Source organism: Denticeps clupeoides, chromosome 6 (assembly GCF_900700375.1).
Source record: "Denticeps clupeoides chromosome 6, fDenClu1.1, whole genome shotgun sequence".
NCBI lineage: Eukaryota > Metazoa > Chordata > Actinopteri > Clupeiformes > Denticipitidae > Denticeps > Denticeps clupeoides.
Window position 1 is genome coordinate 15,666,643 of NC_041712.1, and position 23,001 is coordinate 15,689,643.

The 23,001-nt window shown below is 45.4% G+C and overlaps 1 protein-coding gene across 4 annotated transcripts in view; it reads left to right on the top strand.

Annotated features, from left to right (window-relative positions):
• The window catches only part of robo3 (roundabout, axon guidance receptor, homolog 3 (Drosophila)), a 103,947-nt gene that overhangs the window by 46,041 nt on the left and 34,905 nt on the right, over positions 1–23,001 (top strand). For 2 of the 4 annotated variants that reach the window (XM_028982789.1, XM_028982790.1), the window contains exon 2: positions 12,351–12,677. In XM_028982789.1, coding sequence (XP_028838622.1) covers positions 12,351–12,677 — 327 coding nt within the window. Of the gene's footprint in view, positions 1–1,747; positions 2,449–12,350; positions 12,678–23,001 lie in introns of those variants that run through there. The other 2 variants (XM_028982792.1, XM_028982793.1) reach the window with 2 other exon arrangements.

A 23,001-nucleotide genomic window follows, 5' to 3' on the forward strand; every position in this document is an offset into this window, starting at 1 on the left:
AGCAACATCCGTCATTACAAGCCAGAATTGTGTTTAAGAGTGGCATTATCGTGTTTTATTCAATTACACACTCAAGCTCAATTAATCAGTTTTTCTGCAATCAAGTTAAAAATGCACATCCATGAAACATGAGGGTAGCATCAAGGGTATTCCCATTAGAGAATTTCCTTCTTCAGAACTGGAAGCAGAAGGCCTTTATATGTAAATGGCACAAAACACATTATGTTAGAAACTGCTGCTGGCCCCTCAGCAGGAAAAAGGCCACATTTGTAGAATAGTAAATAGGGATGGCCTGTAAGCAAATAGCGTAGCATGTGATGATAGCATGCGTACATTCAAATGTCCTCTTATATATGCTCAGAGAAATGGCATTATGGGACAATCCTATGAATGCCAAGCCTGTTTAGATTTCTCTCATGTCGAGGAGGGCACACGTTCCATCCAATCTCTCAGTGTTATTACCTGCCACAAGACGTGAGGCCCTTTGTGTCATTTCTCATTGTCTGCCGTTCGTCCCGTACTGAACCATGTGTAATACCACTTTTCACTTTTGATAACATCACTGGTGTGCCTGTTCTGTTATCACACTGCCTTTTTTCATGTATATGCTTGAAACACAGCATAAGACATTTAATACATTATCTCGTTTGTGAATGCAAAGATGTGAAAACACATGCATTTCCATGTTAACTGTAGGCGGTGTTTTGTTAACTTTGTTTGACTTGAGGTATGCAGTATTATAATAAGAGCCTTTCAGTAATAGCTGTATTTCAAACCCATGCAGGTTGAGTATGTATCCATTTGGCATGTCCGATAAGTTAGAAAAAAACATATTAGTTAAAAATCTTGGTGAAAATTTGAAAGTGAAGTGACTGTCATTGTGAAACACTGCAGCACAGCACATGGTGACACAATGAAATGCATCTTCTGCTTTTAACCATCACCCTGAGTGAGCAGTGGGCAGCCATGACAGGCGCCTGGGGAGCAGTGTGTGGGGACGGTGCTTTGCTCAGTGGCACCTCAGTGGTACCTTGACAGTTCAGGATTTAATTTAAAAAAAGTCCCAAGTTGTTGAAAGAATCAGCCAGAGTTGGTTCAGCTCCTTTAGTTCTAGAAGTAGAATAGTGCCACCAAAACACAACTTTTTACAATGTAATTACAATGTAATACATAGACAGTTAAAGTAATGGAAGTAATACCTTAATGGAATAGTATTATTCCATTAATTTAAATTTAGTATTATGAATGCTGAATACATTACTTTTAAAAGTAAAGTGCTGTGTCATTATTACAATATTTCTGGGTGTTCAACTTGTCAATCAGTGTTTGAATGTCAGTGTCAATGAACAATATCCATATCTCAGCATGCAGAGCAGATCATTTCTTTTTCAAATGTATTCTTTATTTCTCTATTCTTTATTTTTGTATTATGTCATGTATTTTGTTTACAACAATTTAGTATTTCTTATCGATATAATGGTGTTTTCTTTCCCCTTAGATGCTGCACACAATATAAAACAGGAGCTTAAGTATTTTAAGGCTACATACGGATTTTCCGTTCTTAAAGCGAAAAGTCTACATACATCTGGAATTTCTTTCCACTTCTACTAAATGACTAACTTGTTGTAAGGCGTTTGTAGTGTCGCACCCTCCGTGCTCGGGGTCCTGCGACGGTGCCGCTGTCCCTTTAAGGCGGCGTTTCCAGTTCGGGGAAGTATTGAGGGTGGCCGGAGGGTGGGCCTGAGAACGACGCGAGTGAGACAGCGGCGGTGTGTGTGTGTGTGTGTGTGTGTGTGTGTGTGTGTGTGAGTAAGAGAGAGAGAGAGAGAGAGAGAGAGGCTGCGTGTACGTGTGAGTTGTAACCCTGTTCATTCAGAGGGAGCGGAGCACGAGTTGGGGCGACACCGACGCGCACAGACGAGACGTGGGAATTACTGGCGTCAATTAAACCTCCTTTTCCCCCCCGCCGAAGAGGACGAACTGGAAACCTGAAGAAGAAGAAGAAGAAGAAGAAGGAGGAGAAAAGTCAGAAGGGACGATGCGCTCTCGGCCGAGGAGAAGGGACTGAGGAGACGGGGAGAATTTAAAAAGAAAATTGTGCTCAGTCGCTACCCGCGGGGGGATTTTACCTCAGCGGAGGAGAGCGGACGGAGAGTCCGAGGATGTGCGCCCGTGTGCGGGGCTGGAAGTTGAGGTGATGCTGCGTGCGGAGCGCAGGATCCGACTGACTTTACCACAGAAAAGGCAGTAGCTCGACCTGCCCACCCGTTCGCTCGTCTCGGAATTTGATTATCATCTTTCAAAAGTATATATATATATTTTTTATTTTATTCCCACCCCTCTCCCCGAAGAAACCGAATCCCGGCCCGGCTGACCCGTTTGTAATGGAGTTTCGTCCCACTTTAGACGCGCTGACGATTCTGTGTGCGCTCGTCGGTCTGACTTTGGGTAAGTTCATGTCCCCAAAACTCTCCTCCGAAAACGCGCGCTGACGGCGTCACACGAAGCGCGTTTCCCCCCGTTTTTCTTCTTCTTCTTCTTCTTCTTCTTCTTCTTCTGCTCAAATCCCGCAGACAAAAGCGTCGATTATCTCCGAGAGACGAGAGGACAGGATCCGATCCTGAGATGCACGAAACGAATACGCATAGGAGGGGATGGATGCCGGTTTCGTTTTTTACTTCGTTCTTTGCGGGTTTTTTTCCCTGTTGGGAATAAGATTAAGAACTTGCTTCGTAACGCAAGCCACAAGCTTAACTTTAATTCCTCTCCACTGAACACGATCTAAAATTAAACAAGCCATAATCTTGGGATCTTTGGATCATCAAAAAAATGTGACTTTTCAAAACTGATTAAAAAAAAAAAGAAATTTTACCAAAGCATTGGCACGTCAGATCATTTAATTCATCATTCTTCATCTCCTTTAATATGCACCCTTCATAATCTGATAGGAATATAGAAACCTTTGCCAAACCTTTATGACCTATATGATTAAGACCCCTAAGATGTAGTCAGGACAGAACTGGTCCTCTTAAGGATCATGAGGCTGGTTTACTGGGTACCACTGAGAAGTTCTTCTTTCCTGTATGGAGACATTGTCGTTTCCTGTACGGCTTTATTGTCGCGCTCTTCACTTCACTCGCTATTTTATGAGGCACTAAACATTGTCTACAAACCCCGTGGCGCCCCAACACCCCATCCCTACCCCTGTGATGCTTGCATCCAAAGGGTCGATATGGAGAATGTGCAATCTGTCCTCTCCCTGGACACACCATATTTCATTTATTTGACCTTTTTTCCATCGTGATGAGAGGAGAAGTCTAAGGAGGCTAAAATGAAGGCTTGGACGTGAGCGCATGTCGGTACAGCGCCGACAGTTCTCGGCTCTGTGGCACGCCGTTTTCACACCTGATAAGGAAGTCTGGGGAGGTCGTGGGGTAAGGTTTCACTTGGTGACTTGGTGGCGCTTGGAGGCTCGGCTCTGCTGCGGTTCTCGTCTCCCTGTGTGCGCTTGTAACCGGAGGAGGACGTGTGTTTGCTCAGCTTCTTTTGAAGTCAACCGAAACTGCCCCAAAACAGCTGTCAGTTTTCCCATGATTGTCCCCAAACAGGCGTTTAACCCGCCGCTCTCATGTGTAATGATACGTTTGCGCGCCGCGGGCCAGCATGTCTTTTTAACCATCTTTGTCATTTCCTGTCCCTCAAGATTCGCGTGACATTTTAATTCAGCCTTCGTCGTGTCTTCTGGTCGAACGGTAACCGTGAAAGCCTCCAGCATCTGTTCAGAGGAGGTATTTTTGTCCTCATGCGCAGCCATTACAGACGTTGACTCACAGCAGAAATTTGGGGCGAGGTTGTGCTCAAGTTGTGGGTTTTTTTGTAAATTACATCATAACCAGGAGCTTCCTGTTTGGCTCCGTAGACAAGGTCCTGTTGCTTGTGCCGGTCACCAGCAAGTCAAGTTTTCACATGTAAGAACCTCTCGCCTCGAAAAAGACTTCTCGCTGCGAATAACCGAATAACCCCATACACAAATATTACACCTCGCCCGGGGACAAGTGGGCTTTGGACCACGTATGCGTTTTTGCTTCAAGTCCTGTCATAAAAAGGGAGGCATTTTAATTGGCCATCCAGAAAAACGAAAAGCTCACAGGGCCTCCATTTATAGCTGTGGCGCTGACAGGACGGCTGCGCTAACCCTGGAGACCTCTGGACGCTCCGCATAGCTGCCGGGGCCTGAATGGGGACGCAACAATGGCACGGCATCAATCTGCTTGGTTTGGGGACGTGGCCCCAAGTCGTGGACAGCTTAATGGCCTTCCGCATTAGTTCCAGTGGTCGTCACGGCCTCAGATTTCGCTTTTTACAACTGGATAAGGAGACGGTGAAGCTCTTCCTTTTACTTTCTACATTTCCCCACTAATTGATGGAAGTTCTAGCGGTGTCTTAGAAGGCTGAGGCAACTTTCTCGGAAAGAAATTTTTATAAAATTACTGCTGGTCAAGTGTCAAATGTCCAAAAGTGGACGAAAAAGCTGAGGCCTTCATAGTTGTTGGTTGTAGTTTAAAACCCGATTAAGAGAGAACGTTTGCTTCAGGGACTTTCTTCTAACATTTCTTCCTACATAAAGTGCTTACCATCCATGTAGTGAACTGATGATGTCTTCTTTTATTTAAGATGTGAGAGATAAAGAGACGGTGCCACGGAGAAGCTTTTCCGTCGTGTAGGCTCGTACGAACAAATATGCAAAGGCGGGCTGAAAATGAAAAGGCCCACGAGTCTCACGCAGATGGAACCGATTTTTTTTTTCCCCCGTCACGAGAGAAAAAGCGTGACGGGGCGCGTCACCTGCGAGGCCGAGAGTCAGCAACAGCCCGGCCGCTCAGTCAGAGCCTGGCTGACACCTGCCACGCCGAGGAACGCCGCGCGCCTTCCAACGCCGGCCCCGTGTTTGTGTGTGCTTTAGCTCTGTGTGAACAGGCGCTTCTGTCACCCAGAGGTGTTTACCCAAGCCGCTGAGTAAATGGGACTGACCGTGCCGACGCGTTGTTTCAGGAGGACGTGTGCCACGTGTCCCTGTTTGTAGGCGTCTCTACGCACTTCTCGGTGACTGACAGCTGATACTGTTAACAGAGCGTTTTCATTTACTGACCCACTTTGGTTGTTCTTGGCCTCCCTCACTGTGACAAAAAAGCATCTCTGTCAGTCCAATCAAACCAATCGTCATGGTGGAAATAATAATCCGGGGCTACATGACTTTGTCTGTCCTCAAAGACAAATGCAATTAAGCACAATTATCGATTCATTTTATGAATTGTTGTATCTTACTCTTGGTTGGATTGGTGTAATAATTATGAGTATTTTGTAGAGATTTGAAAGTGTATATGTGGCAGTGAGTGGCTCTGAATGGGACTCGGTGGGAGTGGAGGAGACCATCTGAAATATGACAATTAACTCATTGCTTTGGTGGCGCAGACCTCCTCGTTTCCCAGACTTGAGGATTAATGGGTCTCATAGTTAACAAATCCCCCAAAAATTGTTGAAGGACTTTTCATTATCTGTCCACACACGGACCCCTGTTTGAAGTCACTAAGTGCGCCGATCACATTAATCATAATTCACCTCCCTTTGTCCGACCCGGGGACACATTCATTTTGTGGAACTTATCATGGAATCTGTTAATTAAGCCTCTATCTGACCATGTGGGACCTTGAGTTTGAGTCCCAGATGTCTCAGGACGTTCCAGGAATGGCAAAAATACATTAAAGTCTGGCTTGAAACCAAAGTCGAAACATAGCTAGGACTATATATGCGTGTGCACACAGTGCACACAGTGAAATTTTCCTCTGCATTTAACCCATCACCCTGACAGGCGCCCGGGGAGCAGTGTGTGGGGACGGTGCTTTGCTCAGTGGCACCTCAGTGGTACCTTGGCAGATCGGGATTCGAACCAGCAACCTTCTGATTACGGGGCCGCTTCCTTAACCGCTAGGCCACCACTGCCCACCACTCCCACTTTTTCTGCATATCTGAAAAAGTGGCCATTAGGAATTCCCTCTGTAAGCGTGATGAAACGCGATCGACTAGCTTGGTCTGAATGCCAAGCAGCTTTGTCTGTTTGATTTGTTAAAAGAGGACCTGTCTAAAAGACACATGACCATCATGTAGTGGGGTTTGTTGACACTGTGCCTAAGATCAGCCGGCTCATTCACTGAACAAATGTGAATTTCACTTCAGATGTGAGAACACAGCAAACGTTTCACAGGACAAGCTGTATCATGTATCATGCAAACAGATTTCTAGCCAGTTATGTGCATTTAATAATTCTACAGAGTACACGGGAAACAGCAGTAAAGCCAGGGTAGTCGGTCTAAACGTTGGTTCCAGGCACAAATCTTATAATCGTATATTTCAAATATATATTTTTAAAAGCAAAAAAGCCTTGCATTGGTTGGAAAAGAGTGTTTTTAAGAATCAGACAGTGCTTGAAGGACATCATTTGTGAAGTGCTCACTAAATACGGTGTCAGAATTGCCCGAGGCCATCAGTCAGGTCATGGTTGGTGATTCTTGTTGAAATTCAAGGTTTTTACTGCAATGAGAAGAACAAGGGCTTCTTACAGAGATTCCTCACCCAGCAGAATTGGTGCAGGGCTGCTAAAAAGGCTTTATACTGGTACATATTCTGATCTGGTATAAGTATATATCATTACCATAACCAGCCTAGTTAGTATGGAAGAAATATTCATCATATTAATTCTCGTCTGGCTTCATGGCAGCAAAACATTCGTTTTTTTTTTTTTTTTTCCTGGTTCTTCTTTACCTCGAATGCGTCATGTGGCAATCATCTCCCATTAGACTGGTACAGGCTCATCTTGAATGCACCCTCTTTTTCAGGCATTGACTGATTCCGACGCTGCGGTGAAAGGACGACTGTTATTAGCATGTTGAATGCGCCGCCAGCTCAGTCCCATACAGTCGAAACCACAGTGCATGTCTGTTTCTCAGATGCTTTTATTACAGCGGCCGGCTGGAGTTTATTGAATTGCCAAGTCAATTTAATTAATCAGAATGCAGCCCCCCCCCTCGTTTTTCTATTTGGACTGGAATCCATGCCAGGCGACGAAGTCATTTCTAGCCGCGGTCCTTAAATGGACGTTTGAGGAGAGCTGAAGCACCGTGCCCCTTCTGTGCCCAGATGAATACCAGGAACAGCGTTGTGAAGAGAACTGCCTGTTGATGACTTCAGAGCTCTGTCTTATTTTTGGGGGGTAAATTTTTTTGGCTGTCAAGAGGTAAAGCTGTGTCATGGGTAAACACGAAGCAGGGCAGGAAAGTAGGCTTTGTTCTGCCAGGGCTCCATGTCCCTCAAAACGTTTCTAAGAACGTTATGGGAAATTGGCAACCTCTTGATTGATTTGTGGGGGTCTGGGCCACACAGAGCCTGGGGGAGACAGGAAGTGGGCTCAGGGAGGGTAGCCCAGCCAAAAGTTAAAAACCTGAGGAATGCGGCGAGTTGATGGGCCACTGCTGTGTGGGACGAGGAAGTTGATGTTATCACTCGCAGTCTGTGGCATGTTGGTAACCCCAGCCATCTAACCTCTATTAGCGGGGCGCTGTGGGGTCCAGGAAGCCCTACCGACCGGGAGCATCTGGAGGACTGTTGCCATCACGCACCATTTATTATTTATGACCCATTTCCTACCACCACACCCTCATCATGTGTGATTGTTATCGGTGTTTAGGTTTTGCTGGATTAAGGGTTGGGCAATATCAGGGCATCTGAAAATATTCAGATAGGTAGAATTCAGCTCTTTAGGCCTTTAGATCTTTTATTTAAATTTACAGTTTAACAAAGTGTTCCTAAATCATAAATGTTTTATGATAGGGCATATTTTTTCACACTCTAGTTGTCGGTGATGTTGGTGATGTGTAATAATATTCATGCCAAGTGGTGACGTGGCTTAGTAGCCAAAAGCGCAGTTTTAGCTGTATTTCATTTTTTTACCTGCTCAGAGTCAGTGTATGGCCAGAGGGTCAAACTGCTGAACTGCTCACATTTATTCTCTCGCCGGCCCCCGTCCAGCCCTCCACAGAGTCTCTCCTGAAAATCGATACTTTCTGCTCAGTGCCTCCTAAGTCAAGCAGACCTCTCTCAGGGGCTTAGCAGGGGGGCTTAGCCTTATTCATACAGACTATAGGTTCCAGCCTATGGCGTTATCTTGGTTACATTTTTTTTTTTCTTTTTCAGAAAACATTGATTTTTTTTTTCTAAGCGCCTGCTTTAATGAAGAATTTTACAGCCGTGAAATAAAATAAAGAATAGTTTTTTTTTTTCCTTCCAGTGTGAGTTGTTTCGGTGTGAAAAAGTTGGTGCAGATATTCAGGGTTTGATTTTCTTCCCTTTTTTGGCTTTGAACCACATCAAAGCTTCATGTTGAGGACGTGCGGCCTCGGAACCATGCTTACTTGCGTAGGAGCTTTAGTCTAGGAATGCTCCAAAAGCTAACCTGTCTGTTCCTATTGGAGCTAAAAAAAAAAATTCCTCCCGCATGTTAAAGGCTCCAATTGTCTTGGCACACAAATTTAAGGAGGCTGCATCTCTCACAAGCGCCGGAGGTGCGAATGTTTTCGTAAGCTCCTTGCAGAATTTCTGTTTGGTGAGGAGCCAATCTGTGGCCCTGAACTCGCAGGTTGCCTCGAGTAGAGCCACTTTTTTCCCTCGTAAAAACCCCCTTTCGCATTCGGACCGGCCCATTTCACCCTCACGCTACCAGGGAGACTCATAATGAAGGCCACGGCTTTATAGCCCTGTAGTTGATATTCTCATGCAAGTGGCCCTTTGTTGTTCCTTCTCCTCAAAGAAAAAGAGGCGGCTGGAGAGAGGGCCGCCGAAGGGAACACCCCCGCCGCCCAATTTAACTTAGGGAAATGAGAATGCATTTGCAAATCAATTGCCAGGCCCTAGTGAAACCGTGGAGGCTGTAAAACAACAAACTTTTTCAGTTCGATGCATAGTCACAAAATAAAAGTCAAAGCAAGGAACAACAGCTAAAAGCAAATATATATATTACGAAAATATATATACTAGTATTCTGAAATATATATATTGCAGAATACTAGTCAATTTAGGTGTGTCCTTTCCATTGTACATTTCTCTCCCATTCGTCTGGCCATTTTTTCTCTCTCTTTGCTTTCAAATGTATGTCACTTCCTCTCTAGGGATGCTGATTTGATGTGCGAGCTTTAGATTGGACTCGTTGGGCTAGCTGTTAAGTCTGTCATTGGTAAATGAAAAGCGCTTTCTCCGAGCCGATGTGATGGATGCTCGCCAGGCAACTCGCCCCTGTCTTGATCTCCGTTCACCACGTACGGATGCAGTACTGTATAATATTCTGGCGCTGGGTCGCCCAGGATCGATCGGCCTTGGGTGTTTGCGTTGTTTTTTTTTTTTTAATCTCTGTTGACCTTTAGGCTTTCTCTTATGCCTGAATGGTGTGGACAATTATTATATTGACCTCTAGCCTTTCTTTGAGGGCATGACCTGTTGTCATGGAGATTGGCTGTAATGCAACCCTAGTCTTCAGGCATCCTGAATATCCTGCATGCATTTAGCTTACTGCATTGACCTGCATCAGCTGAGGGGAAATTGGGTATGTTTTATGCAGTGAACTTGTAAAATTGTGCCGGACGATCAGTTAAGTTAGCGAGTTGATTGGACGCAGCGTGCTGCACAGTAGCTGTGTTTTCTTTCGGAGCTGAGGAGATAAATCTTTGTTACTGAAAGTCCACCGGGGATCACTGTTAAGTGAACTGGAAAGACCCTGGAATCGCTCCGGATTCTCTCCCTCTCTCTCCCTCACCGATCAGAAGAAAAACAACAAGGTCACTGTGGCACAGGGCAGCCAACAGCTTAATAACTTACGGAACGGCGCTTTTCTTCCCAGCACAGACATTCGCACGCCCACCTTCATTACTGTGGGACGTGATGAAACGCTGGATCTCTTAGTCACATGGAGGAAGTTCTCAGTGGGAATTTGGAGGGTTATATTATTTTTAATTTTTTGGTTGCTGTGTCCTAATTCAGATACCTTCCCATTATTGAAATGATTGTAATCCTGCATCGCTGTGTTTGGAAATGCCATTTTCAGCATTGTGCCCAATTTCATTACCACTGCAACAAATGTTAAGCATGTTTTTCATACCGCATTTATTTTTTTATTTTCTCCTTGCTGAAGTTGCTCTCTTCTGACTGTTATGAAACAATGGCAGCATTTAGCAGAGCAATCTGGTGTGATTTCAGGGCCAATTATTCAATTTTTTTAAATTGAGTTTAATCCTTTTATGGGGTCGTCTTCCCAAAAGCTCACTTTTACCCTCCCATAGATTAGCTTAGTTCAGACATCAGGTTTGGCCCCTTATTCTACGAGTTGCTTACCCTGAGGGTAGCTCTCTGACATGGTGTTAAGAAGTACTTATTGCTTGGGAAATAAATCCCCCAAACACCTTTCTTTCCTTTGGCAAAACGGTAGGAATTCTAGTAATTTACGTAATGTTTTCCAATTACATGGACAGTAATCCTGCACTTTGTGCACAAAACATGAAGGCATGCATATATATATATATATATATATATATATTATGTTTTATTAAATTTTTATGCAAATGTATTTATATTTCCCAGGGTCTTGATAGAGTGTGTGTGTAGACTTATTAAACCATGAATAGGGTCTTTTCAGAATAATTACGTACAAAAATAGACCATTATAGAGACCATTACACCATAATTTTTTTTTACTGGAATTATTTGCTTGAAAATTAATCAACAACTAGAATAGCATGATCATCACAGCCCTCTTTTTTACAGCCCATAAACATTTTTGGGCGTTGGCTGTGTATACAGCAACAGTTCAGCTCACGCTGACTGGTTGTGCTTAAACAAAGAAAAAAAAAGGTTGTAATATTTCCCCTTGGACAGGTCCGGCATATAATATTTATAAATGTGCTCTCAGGTCCCCACCACCACCTGCCCCCCTCCGAACCTTCTTCAGTGCTCCGCGCTGTTCTCCTAAAAGCTATTAGCTATTAAATGGCCCTGACTCTCTTAAACTGGCAAGGAGAGCTTTTCATTTTCTAAATAGACCGAGGCCCACAATGCGAATCCCATCGATCACTGCAGGGCTTAAAATTCCATAAAGAGAAATAAGACTTTGACACGCAGCTGACAAATTATGTCCAAATGTTTAGTTAGCTGTGGCTTATAGTTGCTGCAGTGTTTTTTCCCCCCCCACAAAGCTGATTAGTCTAACATGATGCTAAATGTCCAGCAACGCATTTTAGTGACATCCCCCACCCTTAAAATTGGGCTTATCTGCCAGATCAGCGGAAAAGGGTTTGCCTTTTGTTTGTAATCCTGTATAAACCCTTGAGGGATGATTGGGAAGAGGTATTTTCCCAATGGATCCCTGAGTGCTGTTATCAGCCAATATCAGGATCTTTCTGAGCCTCATCCTCCTCACACCTGTGCCTGTTAGAAGGTGAGTTTACGGTGGCTTTTAGGACGACAGGGAGGATACGGCTCTCCTCCCGCCGGAAGTTTGCGGCATTCCCACAGTTCCCTTAACAGAAAGTAAGGATAGGCCGTCGCTGGGACAAACAATTATTTTCACAAAAACACATGCCTCTGATCATTTTCTTCGTCCTTGGGGTAATACATTTCCCGTGAGTGCTTCTGTTGCTGTGTTTGTTATTCAGCAAAAAATTGTCCCACCAACACACTGTCATTCAAATTGTGGAAGAGAAAAGCAATTTCAAAGCACTCTGAAAAGCCACTGGAATTACCCCGCCGCTGTCCCGCCCTCTCATCACAATCTCACAAAGGGAAAAATCTCCCTCTCTCTCAAAGCCCCCCCTACGAAAACAGAGCTTGCTGTCGCAATGCATTACAATCCGTTTCAAAGCCGCATTTTTGACTTATTTACATATCATTCTTTCCTGCGGTGTGAAAATCAATGTATTTCGCCATTGTTTATGATAACTGGTGAATATAGAGCGTGTCATTTTATTTGTCCTGTTGACATGCTGTGTACAGCTGTCATGCATAAATAACATGCCCTCATTTTCTGGCAACTTTTTTTTTTTTGTTAGTCTAAAACGGTTTGTTTCCATCTTGTCAGAAGTGTCTATAAATGAGACAGAATTAAGTATAACGTAGATCAGGCTTGTTTACGTTCACGAACATGTGCTTCTCTGAGACGCGTCTTCGTTCAGCAGTAAAGATGCCAATTCAGTTTCTTCTTAAAGTCACTTCCCGGCTCACGATGGTTTACCGTTTACCCCGTAATTCTCTTACAGGATCCCGTCCCAGGCTGGAAGATGCCCCTCCACGCATTGTCGAGCACCCCTCTGACCTGATAGTGTCCAAGGGCGAGCCGGCCACTCTAAACTGCAAGGCAGAGGGTCGGCCGAGCCCCATGGTGGAGTGGTACAAAGATGGGGAGCGGGTGGAGACGGACAGGGAGGACCCGCGCTCGCACCGCATGCTCCTGCCCAGCGGCTCCTTGTTCTTCCTCCGCATTGTCCACGGCCGCCGCAGCAAGCCCGACGAGGGCGTGTACGTCTGCGTGGCACGGAACTACCTGGGCGAGGCTGTCAGCCGCAACGCCTCTCTGGAGGTGGCAAGTGAGTTGCTTTTCTTCATTCTGCTTCCATGTCCCCCCCCTTTTTTTTTTAAGGAATGCTGCCAAAACATAATCTCCTGGAATGCAACGGTTCCAGAGTGTTTTCATGTAGTATTTCATAGAATTCACCAGAATGTTGCTTATAATTCTTAACCGTTGGCTGGGTGTCCCTGTGGTTGAATGAGGTTTTAAAAATGTTCCCTCAGCATGGAGGAAGGGAGTGATGTCCCGGTAATCTGGTTCTGTGGTATTCATGTGAATATGTGACAGCTCATGCAAGAGATAATTACTGCCGCGGTAAAGGAAGCTGCTGATCACGGATGGAGGTGTTCAGGTAGCAGAAGCCAGGGCCCAAAATACAGCCATGGCTGAATGGACAGGATCCGGGTTTTAACAGCCGGGCAACTAGAAACCAGAGCACCATAATTACGTGGTGATGATAATATTTCGATTTTTTTATGCTTATTATGCTCAATTACATTAGATTCTTTTTGCCGAAAAGAGCTATGTAAAAATAGAATTAGGAAATGGCAATACCTTGATGGTCTGCGTGTTTAAATTAGAGGTTTTAATTCTCGACGCAGCATGAATGCTAATGCTAATTCCACCTTATATACAATATTGAGTTTCTATTTTTATAAATAACTCCACCTAGTCATGAGGGGGGTTTGGTAGTATGAGAGTCATATTGCTATAGCCACATATACATCTGGGTTTACTAAAGCATTGTTGCATACAGATTTTTGGGTCCTACGTGAATTTACCTTACAGTATGGATTTGTTGCCGTACCATGATGACCAGGAGCGCAGGGTTCGCCGTACATTGATTTTATTTGTGGTGGCGTGCTACAATTTCGACATCGATCACTGTTAATAGATTTAAAATGAGTGAAGTGAGTAAATCTTATTTCATTGTAGTGCTGCGCCCAGCCCATTGATTTGCTCCGCTTTCTCCCTCCCAACTGTGATAGCTCCTCCTCTCCGTTTCAAAAGAGGCCATGATAGAAAAAAAAACACATTTAGCGAAGAACATAAGTTTTATGCAGGCTAAATAACTCATTTGTTTCCTCGTTTTCCTGTTTTGCCATTCAGAGTCTTATAATGACCATGCGTGTGTCACTGGTGTTAATTGCAGATGGTTGGAAGATTTGTTGATTAGGAGACAAACCATTCAAATAATTAGACCTTCAGCCCAACACGCGAAGAAAGATCGCGTTCTATTTTAATACACAGTGAAGCTGGTGAAACATTTGCAAGTGGCATTTCCTTCTAAGAAATAAAACATACAAGGTGGAGAAAAAAAATGCATTTTGCACGTAGTGTGGTAATTTGCATCCTCTGTCCTTCGTAACAATTACTTTAGCAGAATCGAATTTGTTAGCGTGTACCATTGGGTGCAGCTGGCCGGCGTCCCTCCCTGCTGCTGGTGTACCTGCTGCGCTGTTGGGGTGGCTTGGCTGGGTAGAATCAGTTTTTTTGGCAGGAGCCGAGTTTCTCTGCTGGGCGTGCAGCTGGCTCCATCACCTTCCCTACACACACACACACACACACACCACCAGCCTCCCTACACACATGCTCTTTTGTCGATGATGTAACTGCTCATTCCTTACATTTGCATTGAGGGGCTTGTCCTCCACATCTCCATACTACCCTCCCTGGAGACTGGTGTAGCTGTTTGTTGTCAGCGCTGTCGGCTCGGATCAGGGCGGAAGATGGTGCACTAGATAACACATGCGTCCGTCAGGCGGACTTCTCGCTGTGGCTTTTATTTATTTCGTTTTTATCTTATTTTACTTGCCGCCTTGCTCCCTCTCATCAGACAGAGGGACCCGATTAATAAAAAAAATGAAACGACCCGGGTTCGCTCAGCCCGCCAGCTTGCTGGTGTGCTTCGTAGGTCTTCATGTGTGCATATGTGAGCTTTCTCAAATGCCTCCATCTGCCACCATCCCACGGTGAGCTTGACATTATTGGAAAATAGCATCCATCCGATATGCGCACGGATGTCCTTTTGTCTTCATTTTACTGTGGATTGTGTTTTTGAGGGCAGTTCTTGTCTTTCCAGCTCGGGGTCTAATTAAAAATCTGACTTCTGTGCTGCTGACCTCGCTGATGGTGGCATTTGAGGGTCATTAAAAGTTCAGGTCAGTTTTCCAGGGAAGCCTGAGACACCCGGGTGACAGCTGCCCATGGGAATGGTCGGAAAGAACAGGTGAAAGGGGAGTTGGACGCTTTCTCCTGTTGTGACTAGCAGGGGCACGGGCCAACTTTCTCACCCTGTGTGATCCCACAGGAGGGACAGCGGTGGACAGCTGTGTGTTTTTTGCTTCTTCTTTTGTAATTCATTACGTGAAAATGGACAAGCTTGTGTATTAGGATGATGCTCAGCCATATTCTATCACAAGAACATTATTTACTCACATTCAGGCTTAAAAAAATAAATGTAACATGACAGTAGAACTGAGTACATGGTATTGCTTTTAGCCGTGGAGTGACGTAGAGCGGCACAAGGGCCGCAACAAAAATTTGGCTGGTAATAGCCAAGTGGGTAACACACTCGCCTTTGAACCAGAAGACCCAGGTTCAAACCCCACTTACTACCATTGTGTCCCTGAGCAAGACACCTAACCCTGAGTGTCTCCGGGGGCACTGTCCCTGTAACTACTGATTATAAGTCGCTCTGCATCAGAGTGTCTCATAAATTCCATAAATGTAAAATATGAGCCCATAAAATCCAATGGTGACCCATGTGTCACAAACACTTTTCAATGTTCTAGAAAGTTCTTTAGGCCGCTTTAGCTTTAACTACGGTTCTGTTTGATGTTTGGTCTGTTCTATATCCAGGTTTTTTTTGGAAATGTGTTTTGCAAGCAAATTTGGCACTGGATGATTCTAAATTGTTGTCACTGTTAAGATTCTATCCTCTGCATACAGTCTGAATAATGCTGGCCAGGGGATCTCATACGCAGACAACTCGTCAACTTCATTAGTGCTCAAATGTAATCGCTCAGTATTAATGCAATGATGCTGCTTTATTTACTCCTTAATCTGAACAAATCAGATGATTCTACACCCGCCCGCAGCCATTAATCACCAGAATCAATGTGCCGCTCACACTGACTGCGTTGGAGGCCCAAAAACAAGCCGGCGGCATTCACCGCAGAAACTTCTTCTGAGCGGGCTGCTGCAGCGAGTTTGGGCAGCATGAGTTCTGACAGGAGGCAACATCCTCCCTGACCCCTTGTTGTTTTTGACTGTGCCGGTCATCTCTAATGAGATCACTTTGCCCCCGGACCTGTGTGGGGGATGGAATGAAGAGCTTGGCCCGGGGCATCGAGTGATGGGGTACGAGGGGTCAGATGGACAGGGTGGGGCGGAGACCCTCTGTCCAGTGGCCACCGTTCCCCCCTTTCTTTCTGTGACTAATGAATTAATTAGAGCAGACCGGGGGCTAATGAGACAGCAACCAGGCTGGTGGCCAGGGAGCAGAGAGAGGGAAGAGGAGGGGTGTTCTGACAACAGGTGGTGTGAGGAAGAGCTTTAAAAAAAAGCCCCTCACTCACTGCTTAATGCTAATGAGGGAGGGGTGCATCTGTGAGCCCTTTGTATGGCTGGGGGGGTGGGTTACAGAGAACAATGGAGCTTGGCTCTGGCTATTGTGTCCCATCAGGGCCCATTATCACTGCTGACCAACAGAGATGATACCTCCTTTCACCTACGGGGTCACCTACAGGTTCTCCTGCTGTCTCAGGTTTTGCACCAAATGGGAAATGCATTTCCACTTTCACATCACCGGACTTAATGTTAGTCTTCTGGTCGCCGCTGTTTATTTATTTAGCCTTTTTTAAATCTCATTTTGGTGGAGGAAATATCAATATAAAGTGTTCGGTTTGTGAACCAGATCCATTTTTGAGGAGCGCTTCATGCAAATTGCCCTATTTTTATTCCATGCTTGGCCCCCATGGGGTCGTGCTTGGTGAATGTGTTCCTGTTTTTAGGTTCCTGCAACTCCTCCTTAGAAAGTTCTCTTGGTTTATTATTCCATCTCCATTGAGCTCCCAGGAGTTTTGTTGCCAGGTTGGAAGCTGTTTGAAAGTCAGCATCAGGCTTAATTAAGTCTAGGGCTTTTTATTGACAGAACTGTTAAAAGTGTTTGGAGGAAATGTTTTGTCAATTTATTTATTTATTTTTAATAATATTTTGGGAAGAATGGGCTGACCGGTTTATATATGCATCACAAGACAGAGTTTTGTTTAAACAAATATGGCTAATAAAGGAATGCAGAAGACACACATGCAGAAGACACACACATTTTGTATGTGTTCAGAATCAGGATAGACAAACCGTCTGGGAGCTGTGGAACTGGAACGCAAGCAGGAGAAACGGGTGTCATCAAATGATGATGAATTTTAAAATAAGGATTCATGTTAATGATTTCTTATTTCTCATTTTCTGTTCATCAGTCACTTCGACACTGTGTTGTAGTACCAAGTTAGACTGTATCAGGTTAACTATTGATTTTATATTGCATGGTTAGTCTAAAAAAAATCACTTTTAAAATCTTCCCCAGTCGTTTATTAGCTATGACATCTTTTTTAAATCTATGCTCTCTAACCACCGCGTAATACGCTCTACATACTGCCGACCAGTGGGTTGATGGCCTTTCTGTGTTGTTTAAGTGCTCCTCTGGATTATTACTTTGCTTAATGTTTTATTCCGTTTAAGCGAGCCAGCTGCTGTGAAATCGGATGATTGATTGCCATTGAGCGTTGGCAGTGCCAGTGGGCAGTGAAGGAGAAGTGGAGGGGGAACCGGCACGTGGCCAAGCCCTCGTTCTGCATGTGGTGGGCTGCATGAGCACAATCCATTTAGTAAAAGAAAAAAAAAAAAAAAACTCTTATACTTGCAATTCAGTTTTAAGGCTTTTTGGTGTTTTTCCACAATACGTGTTAGCTGCGTTCTCCACCTGTAGCGTGTTCGGAATTTTTCCGTGAGAGATTTCGGGCCCTCCGGCATCCAAGGTGACTGCACAAATCATATTTCAAAGCAGAAGAGAGGCAATCTAACCCAAAATGACTTGCAAAAGAGCCCAGGTTATTGTCTGCTGATGCTTGTGGTGTCTGCGTTGCGGCTTTGATGTGTCTGGCTGGGGAAAGAGGAGAGCGAAATTTGCAAACAGATGATTCACCTTGAGAAAGCGCAGGCCGGCGAAAGAAACCTAATTGCCTCGTTACAAAACAACTCCATACTTCTTCTGTTAAACTTTCTCCCGTGCCCTTTTTTCCCCTTCTTATTATTATTCTAGGAGCTGGCGTGAAACCACTGCCTGGTGCTGTGATTTTAGGTGGGATTGCGTGGGATTTTAATAGACAACGCTGAACCACAAGCCGCCATCGGCCGTCGAGATGCAGACACTCACACACGTGTTGTTGCTCTAAGCATTTTTTAAAAGTCTGCGCATTCGGGCCTAATTTGGTTCCAGACGCTTTATTATTTCTTTTACAGGCTGAATCCACACCCTGGAGTGTTGTACCGGCCTGCTCGTGCCTTCAGGCATTTGTTAAAAATGAATTAAGGCCTGACTTAAACAAAAAAAAAAAATACCACCTTTTACCCACTGATGTAATTTTCTCTATCTGAACATCATCTCATTCGATTTCAATTATTAATAAAATGAGTTAAGCAGTACTTTGCAGCACTGGTATTTTTTTTTTTCTTTCGGGTCCAGTTTTCTACAGCAGGTAAAAGGGGGACATCGGTGGTGATAGGGGTCAACTTCATTTTTGTGACATGCGCAGGCCACTACTAGATTAAAGTAATCCTCTTGCTGTGGCGAACAATGCGTCTATTAGCAATGACAATGCGCCGGCCACACGCGTGGGATGAGGCCACCTCAGTTATGGACTCATTTTTGCATCTATCTGCATACAAAAGGAGCAATGGGTTGGGGGGGGGGGGGGTCCACAAATACCTCAGAGCTGCCCCCCTCCCTCCTGAGTCCCCACCCCCTTGTCCTCTTTTGTTCTGTATGCAGCCTTTTTTTTTTTGGCCGGCCTTCTGTCCCACGACAGGAGGTTGGCTATAGTTTGTACACGTATATAACACACACACCCACACACACGCAGTAAAAGTACTGAATAATGACAACGTGCCACACCGTGCGTCAGCAGCAACGCACCACCTGCCAAACACTCACGTTCCCGCCGAAAACCGGCTTTTAACATGTCACTGTAACGCTGCCATTGTTTGCGCTCCTTGATGCGGAGGGTATTTTCACTCGGTTTGTCCCCGCGTCCTCCGCCCCACAGAGCCCAGACAGCCAGACAGACCGTTGTTCTGAGTCTGAGCTGAGCTTTATGGAACCCTCGCGCCGGATGTTATTTATTTCGGCTGCGCCGTCGAGCAGACATAAGTAACAGTTTGAATATTTAATGGTCACCTGGAGCCCCGAAGAAGAAAGTTCGTATTCGTGTCTGGCAGCATATCATTTACATTAAGATAATGCGGCGGTGTAATTGAATCTCACAGTGCTCTGCCTAGGGCTACGTTACGTAGCATTACATTTCACTGAGGCTTTGTCGCTTTAAAGTTTCAGGATATGATTCAATTGAGGGCTATGAATTAAAATAAGGTGCATAATGTTGCTCTACAAGAGGAATTCTGGGTAGTCTGCCTCGGCAGGGAAGCGTGTGTGGTTTGCCCTTTTGCGCCGCTCTCCGCTGGTGACTCTGTAAGTCTGGCTGAAGCAGGAGAGGCGAAGAGGGAATGGCGGCCTGCCACACTGCAGGGGGAACGCGTGGAGATTAACCTCGCCCTCCACTCGGGACGAGCCGCTCGGTGATTTGCGATTGTTTCCGAGGCAGAAGGAGGCTGGCAGGCCAGTGGGATGGAAGGATTTACGGCCGGGAACGTCTGAGTTGCCGTTGCAGAGGGGATAAAATGCCCTTTATGTTTCCTGCGCACCTTTTCTTCGTGGACATGAATTATGGGCACATATGCAATGAACCCCCTCTAAATTCGGGGGCCTCGGGCCAGCCCTGGCAAGATGGTGATTCGCACATGATGGTGTTGGGTGTGCAGGTCGCACCAATCCTCCAACCCCCCTCTCAGGCCCCCGATAATGAGGCACACCTCCAGCCCTGCACATGCGGCCTTGCCGTAAACCACGCTCATTTATTACTTCAATTTGCCGCCCCGACATGGCTGGGTCTAAAAGGTGTCAGGGAAGACCCGAGTCGGGTGTTTACGAGCGGTTAAAAGCCTTGAAATGATGCACCTCGACAGCACATCTCGACGGCCTAACATCAGCCACCCCCGCAACGCACTCGCCAACACACACTCACACACGCGCACACACACACTCATCTCTCTGGCCCTTAACTGCATGCATATCGTTTGGCTGGGCTGAGGCGGCCGAGTGAAATATCGCCATTATTCCTGTCCACATGCTACGGAAGGCTGCGTTTTTATGAGCTCCCCCTTGTAAAAGTTGACTTGCGGTCGTCGTGGTTTTTTTTTTTTTTTTTTTTTTTTTTTTTTTGCGACTCCTCTCGCCAAAGGACGGCGAGCCGAACAGAAAAAGTGGCCTTTAACTAGCATCTGTCTGGTTTTTTTCCGCGATTTTCCGGAGCGGCCTCTGAATTATTTGTATTCAGACGGCGAAGCCTAGAATGAAAATAACAGACAAAAGACATACGCCATTAAAGCCCGCGCGCCCGCCAGTTAAAATGCGGAATGCGGCTTTTAGTACTTTTCACCCGCGCTGTCAAGGGGGACCATACTTAAAAGGCACCTTTCAGAACGCTTTCCTGGCATCAAGAAAACCGCTTCGAAGCGCGGCCGCTGCATGTATTACTTTGACCAGATGCTTTTCATCCATCAGGCCGAGAGGGAGAGGAAGAGGAGGGGCCGGGGGACGCCAGATCCCCAGCTGCTCTTGTCTAACTGGACTCAGGTGACAACTAAACGGGGGGAGACGGCGCTTAAATGAGAGGCGCGATGATGACAAACATGCACGGCCGCTCGCCACGACAAACAAAGGAGACGTGGCGGGGAGAGAGGAGAGGGCGAGCGGGTGGAGAGGCATCACTACATTGCTGGGACGATGATTTCCCACTGTCCCCAAGGCAATATCTGTCTAGTCCCCCGGTCTTCATCCACAGCGCTGGACTCATTATCCGGAGTGGGCCCCTTTGATCCTATCGGGGTTTTGGAACTGATGAAACTTGGAGGGGAGCATAAGGAAGCGGGGGGTGGGGACGAGGGACGGCTTTTGAGGGGCTTGGTTGGGGGGGGGGGGGGTATGGATATGGGACAGATGTCCAGGCAGCACGTGCCTCTAAGCACCAGGCAGCCACCACCGCCGCCGCCCTCCTATAAGATGCAGAAGCAGCTCGGGGCCCGGCCCGCATGACAGGAGCCTGGGGACAAGCTGCCGTCTGCTCCTCCCTCCCATTATGGGCAGTAACTGGAGACACCCTGCCCCCTCAGGTGTGGTGGTGGTGGCCATGACAGCCAGCTTTGACACCTGCAAGCTTTTGGGGAACTTTCCTCCAACCCGTCATACTCATTTGCGAGTGAAGTTACCAAAAATGTACAAATTTTCGTTGCGTGATTAAAACGTTTCGCACAATCTCGGTGTCCTGAGGCTGACAGTTGCCGCTAAGCATTTTATTTCTTTCTTTTTTCTCGGACAGAGAGAAAGGGAACAGCTTTCACAGAGATGGTATTGAGATGTCTCATTGATGTGGGACAGGGACAGGCTTATATAAGGGGAGAGCTCTTAAGATGAGGAGCAATCATGTTGACACCATGAGGAAGAGCGCGGAAAGCAAACAGCTCTCTGGAGAGCAAACAGAGAACACAGTCACTCGCAGTCAGATCAAAACCGAGCAAATATTAATCACGTGCATTGTAAAGCCTAAAATGGAATAAAAGATTTTAAAAAGCACTCTCAAAGTGCCATGTTATTAGCAGCTAGGCCGTTTTCTCATCCCTTGGCCTTTTGGTTTTGGTTTGTGTTCATATCTGGATTGCCTGCCCCGGCTCATAACAGGATGTTCACATGAGTATGAAGTTTGAGTCCCCGTCCTCGTTCAGCGCAGGGAAGATGGTCCATCGTCTGAAGACGGGGAAAGAGAGAGATTGGCCCAGGGCTGTGCATATGTCAGGCAGATCTCCCGTCATTCATCCGTATTGATCTCCGATCGCAGCTCCTCCAGCCTCCCACCTGAGCATGTGAAACGTATACTAATTTTGTGGATCTCAACTGTAAAATATAATAAACATGAAACTGCAAAACCTTATTAGACTCTAGACTTTAATAAAACTCAGATTATCAGCATTATACTGACCTTTTATTTCCCCTTGTTTTAATATATTTTAATATATGGGAGATTACATACAAATCCAGGGCATGTAAGACATAAGTAACCTAAAAACTATAAATAACCTGCCTCTTTTCTTACCACATTAAACGCTTCAGCCTCTCTGCAGGAAAAATATACTATATTACATGCTGTAGCATGGATAATGATACCGTAGCCGTATGACCTTGGTTTAATTCGATCAATGCTGAAAAACATGATAAGATTACATTTCATTTTGCTGAGATGCAACAATCTCCAAGCGGTTTGTGCTTTTGTGCATTTGCTGTGCGAATGCGACCAAGTGATGTTTAATACAGGGATCAGAAATGCAGGCAGGCAAGACTGACAGATGACCGCCGCAAATCCTGACAATACGACCCGAAACATAAACCTTTCAGCCCAAAGCGCACATCATTTGTCTCAAATGTGAATATATTTGTTCATGCGAATGAACGCGAATGCCCAATAAAACCCTCTCGCTTTTGGAGTGCTTGATGATGAAGATAAACTTTTTCCATAATTAAATGTGAGGGGGTGCTCCCTTTACACTTGTCCTGATGTAAATTTTATCTGCTCTTGTCTCCAGAAAAAGGTTGCATGTGTCCTTTATAGTAACCAAAGGATTATATTGCTCAATAAAAACTGAATTGTCATCAAGAACATCTCATCAAAAATGATTGGTGAGATTTCATCAGTCCCTCCAGGATCTTGCAGCATTCCAAAAACAGCAATTAACGCAAACTGTCCAGGCGTTGCAAACTTTTTACAAATTTGACACCAATAAGTGTCTTCTGCTGGGTTTCTCCACTCATAGAAGACAACGGCTGCTGTCACTGCTACCATCCTGCCAGAAATGTGACTTAAGCATTCACACGCTTGCACACACATCAGAAGGGAAGGAGTTGTAGATCGTCTTTCACTCTCAATAGCAAAAGAGGCTATTCCTGTGATCGTGCA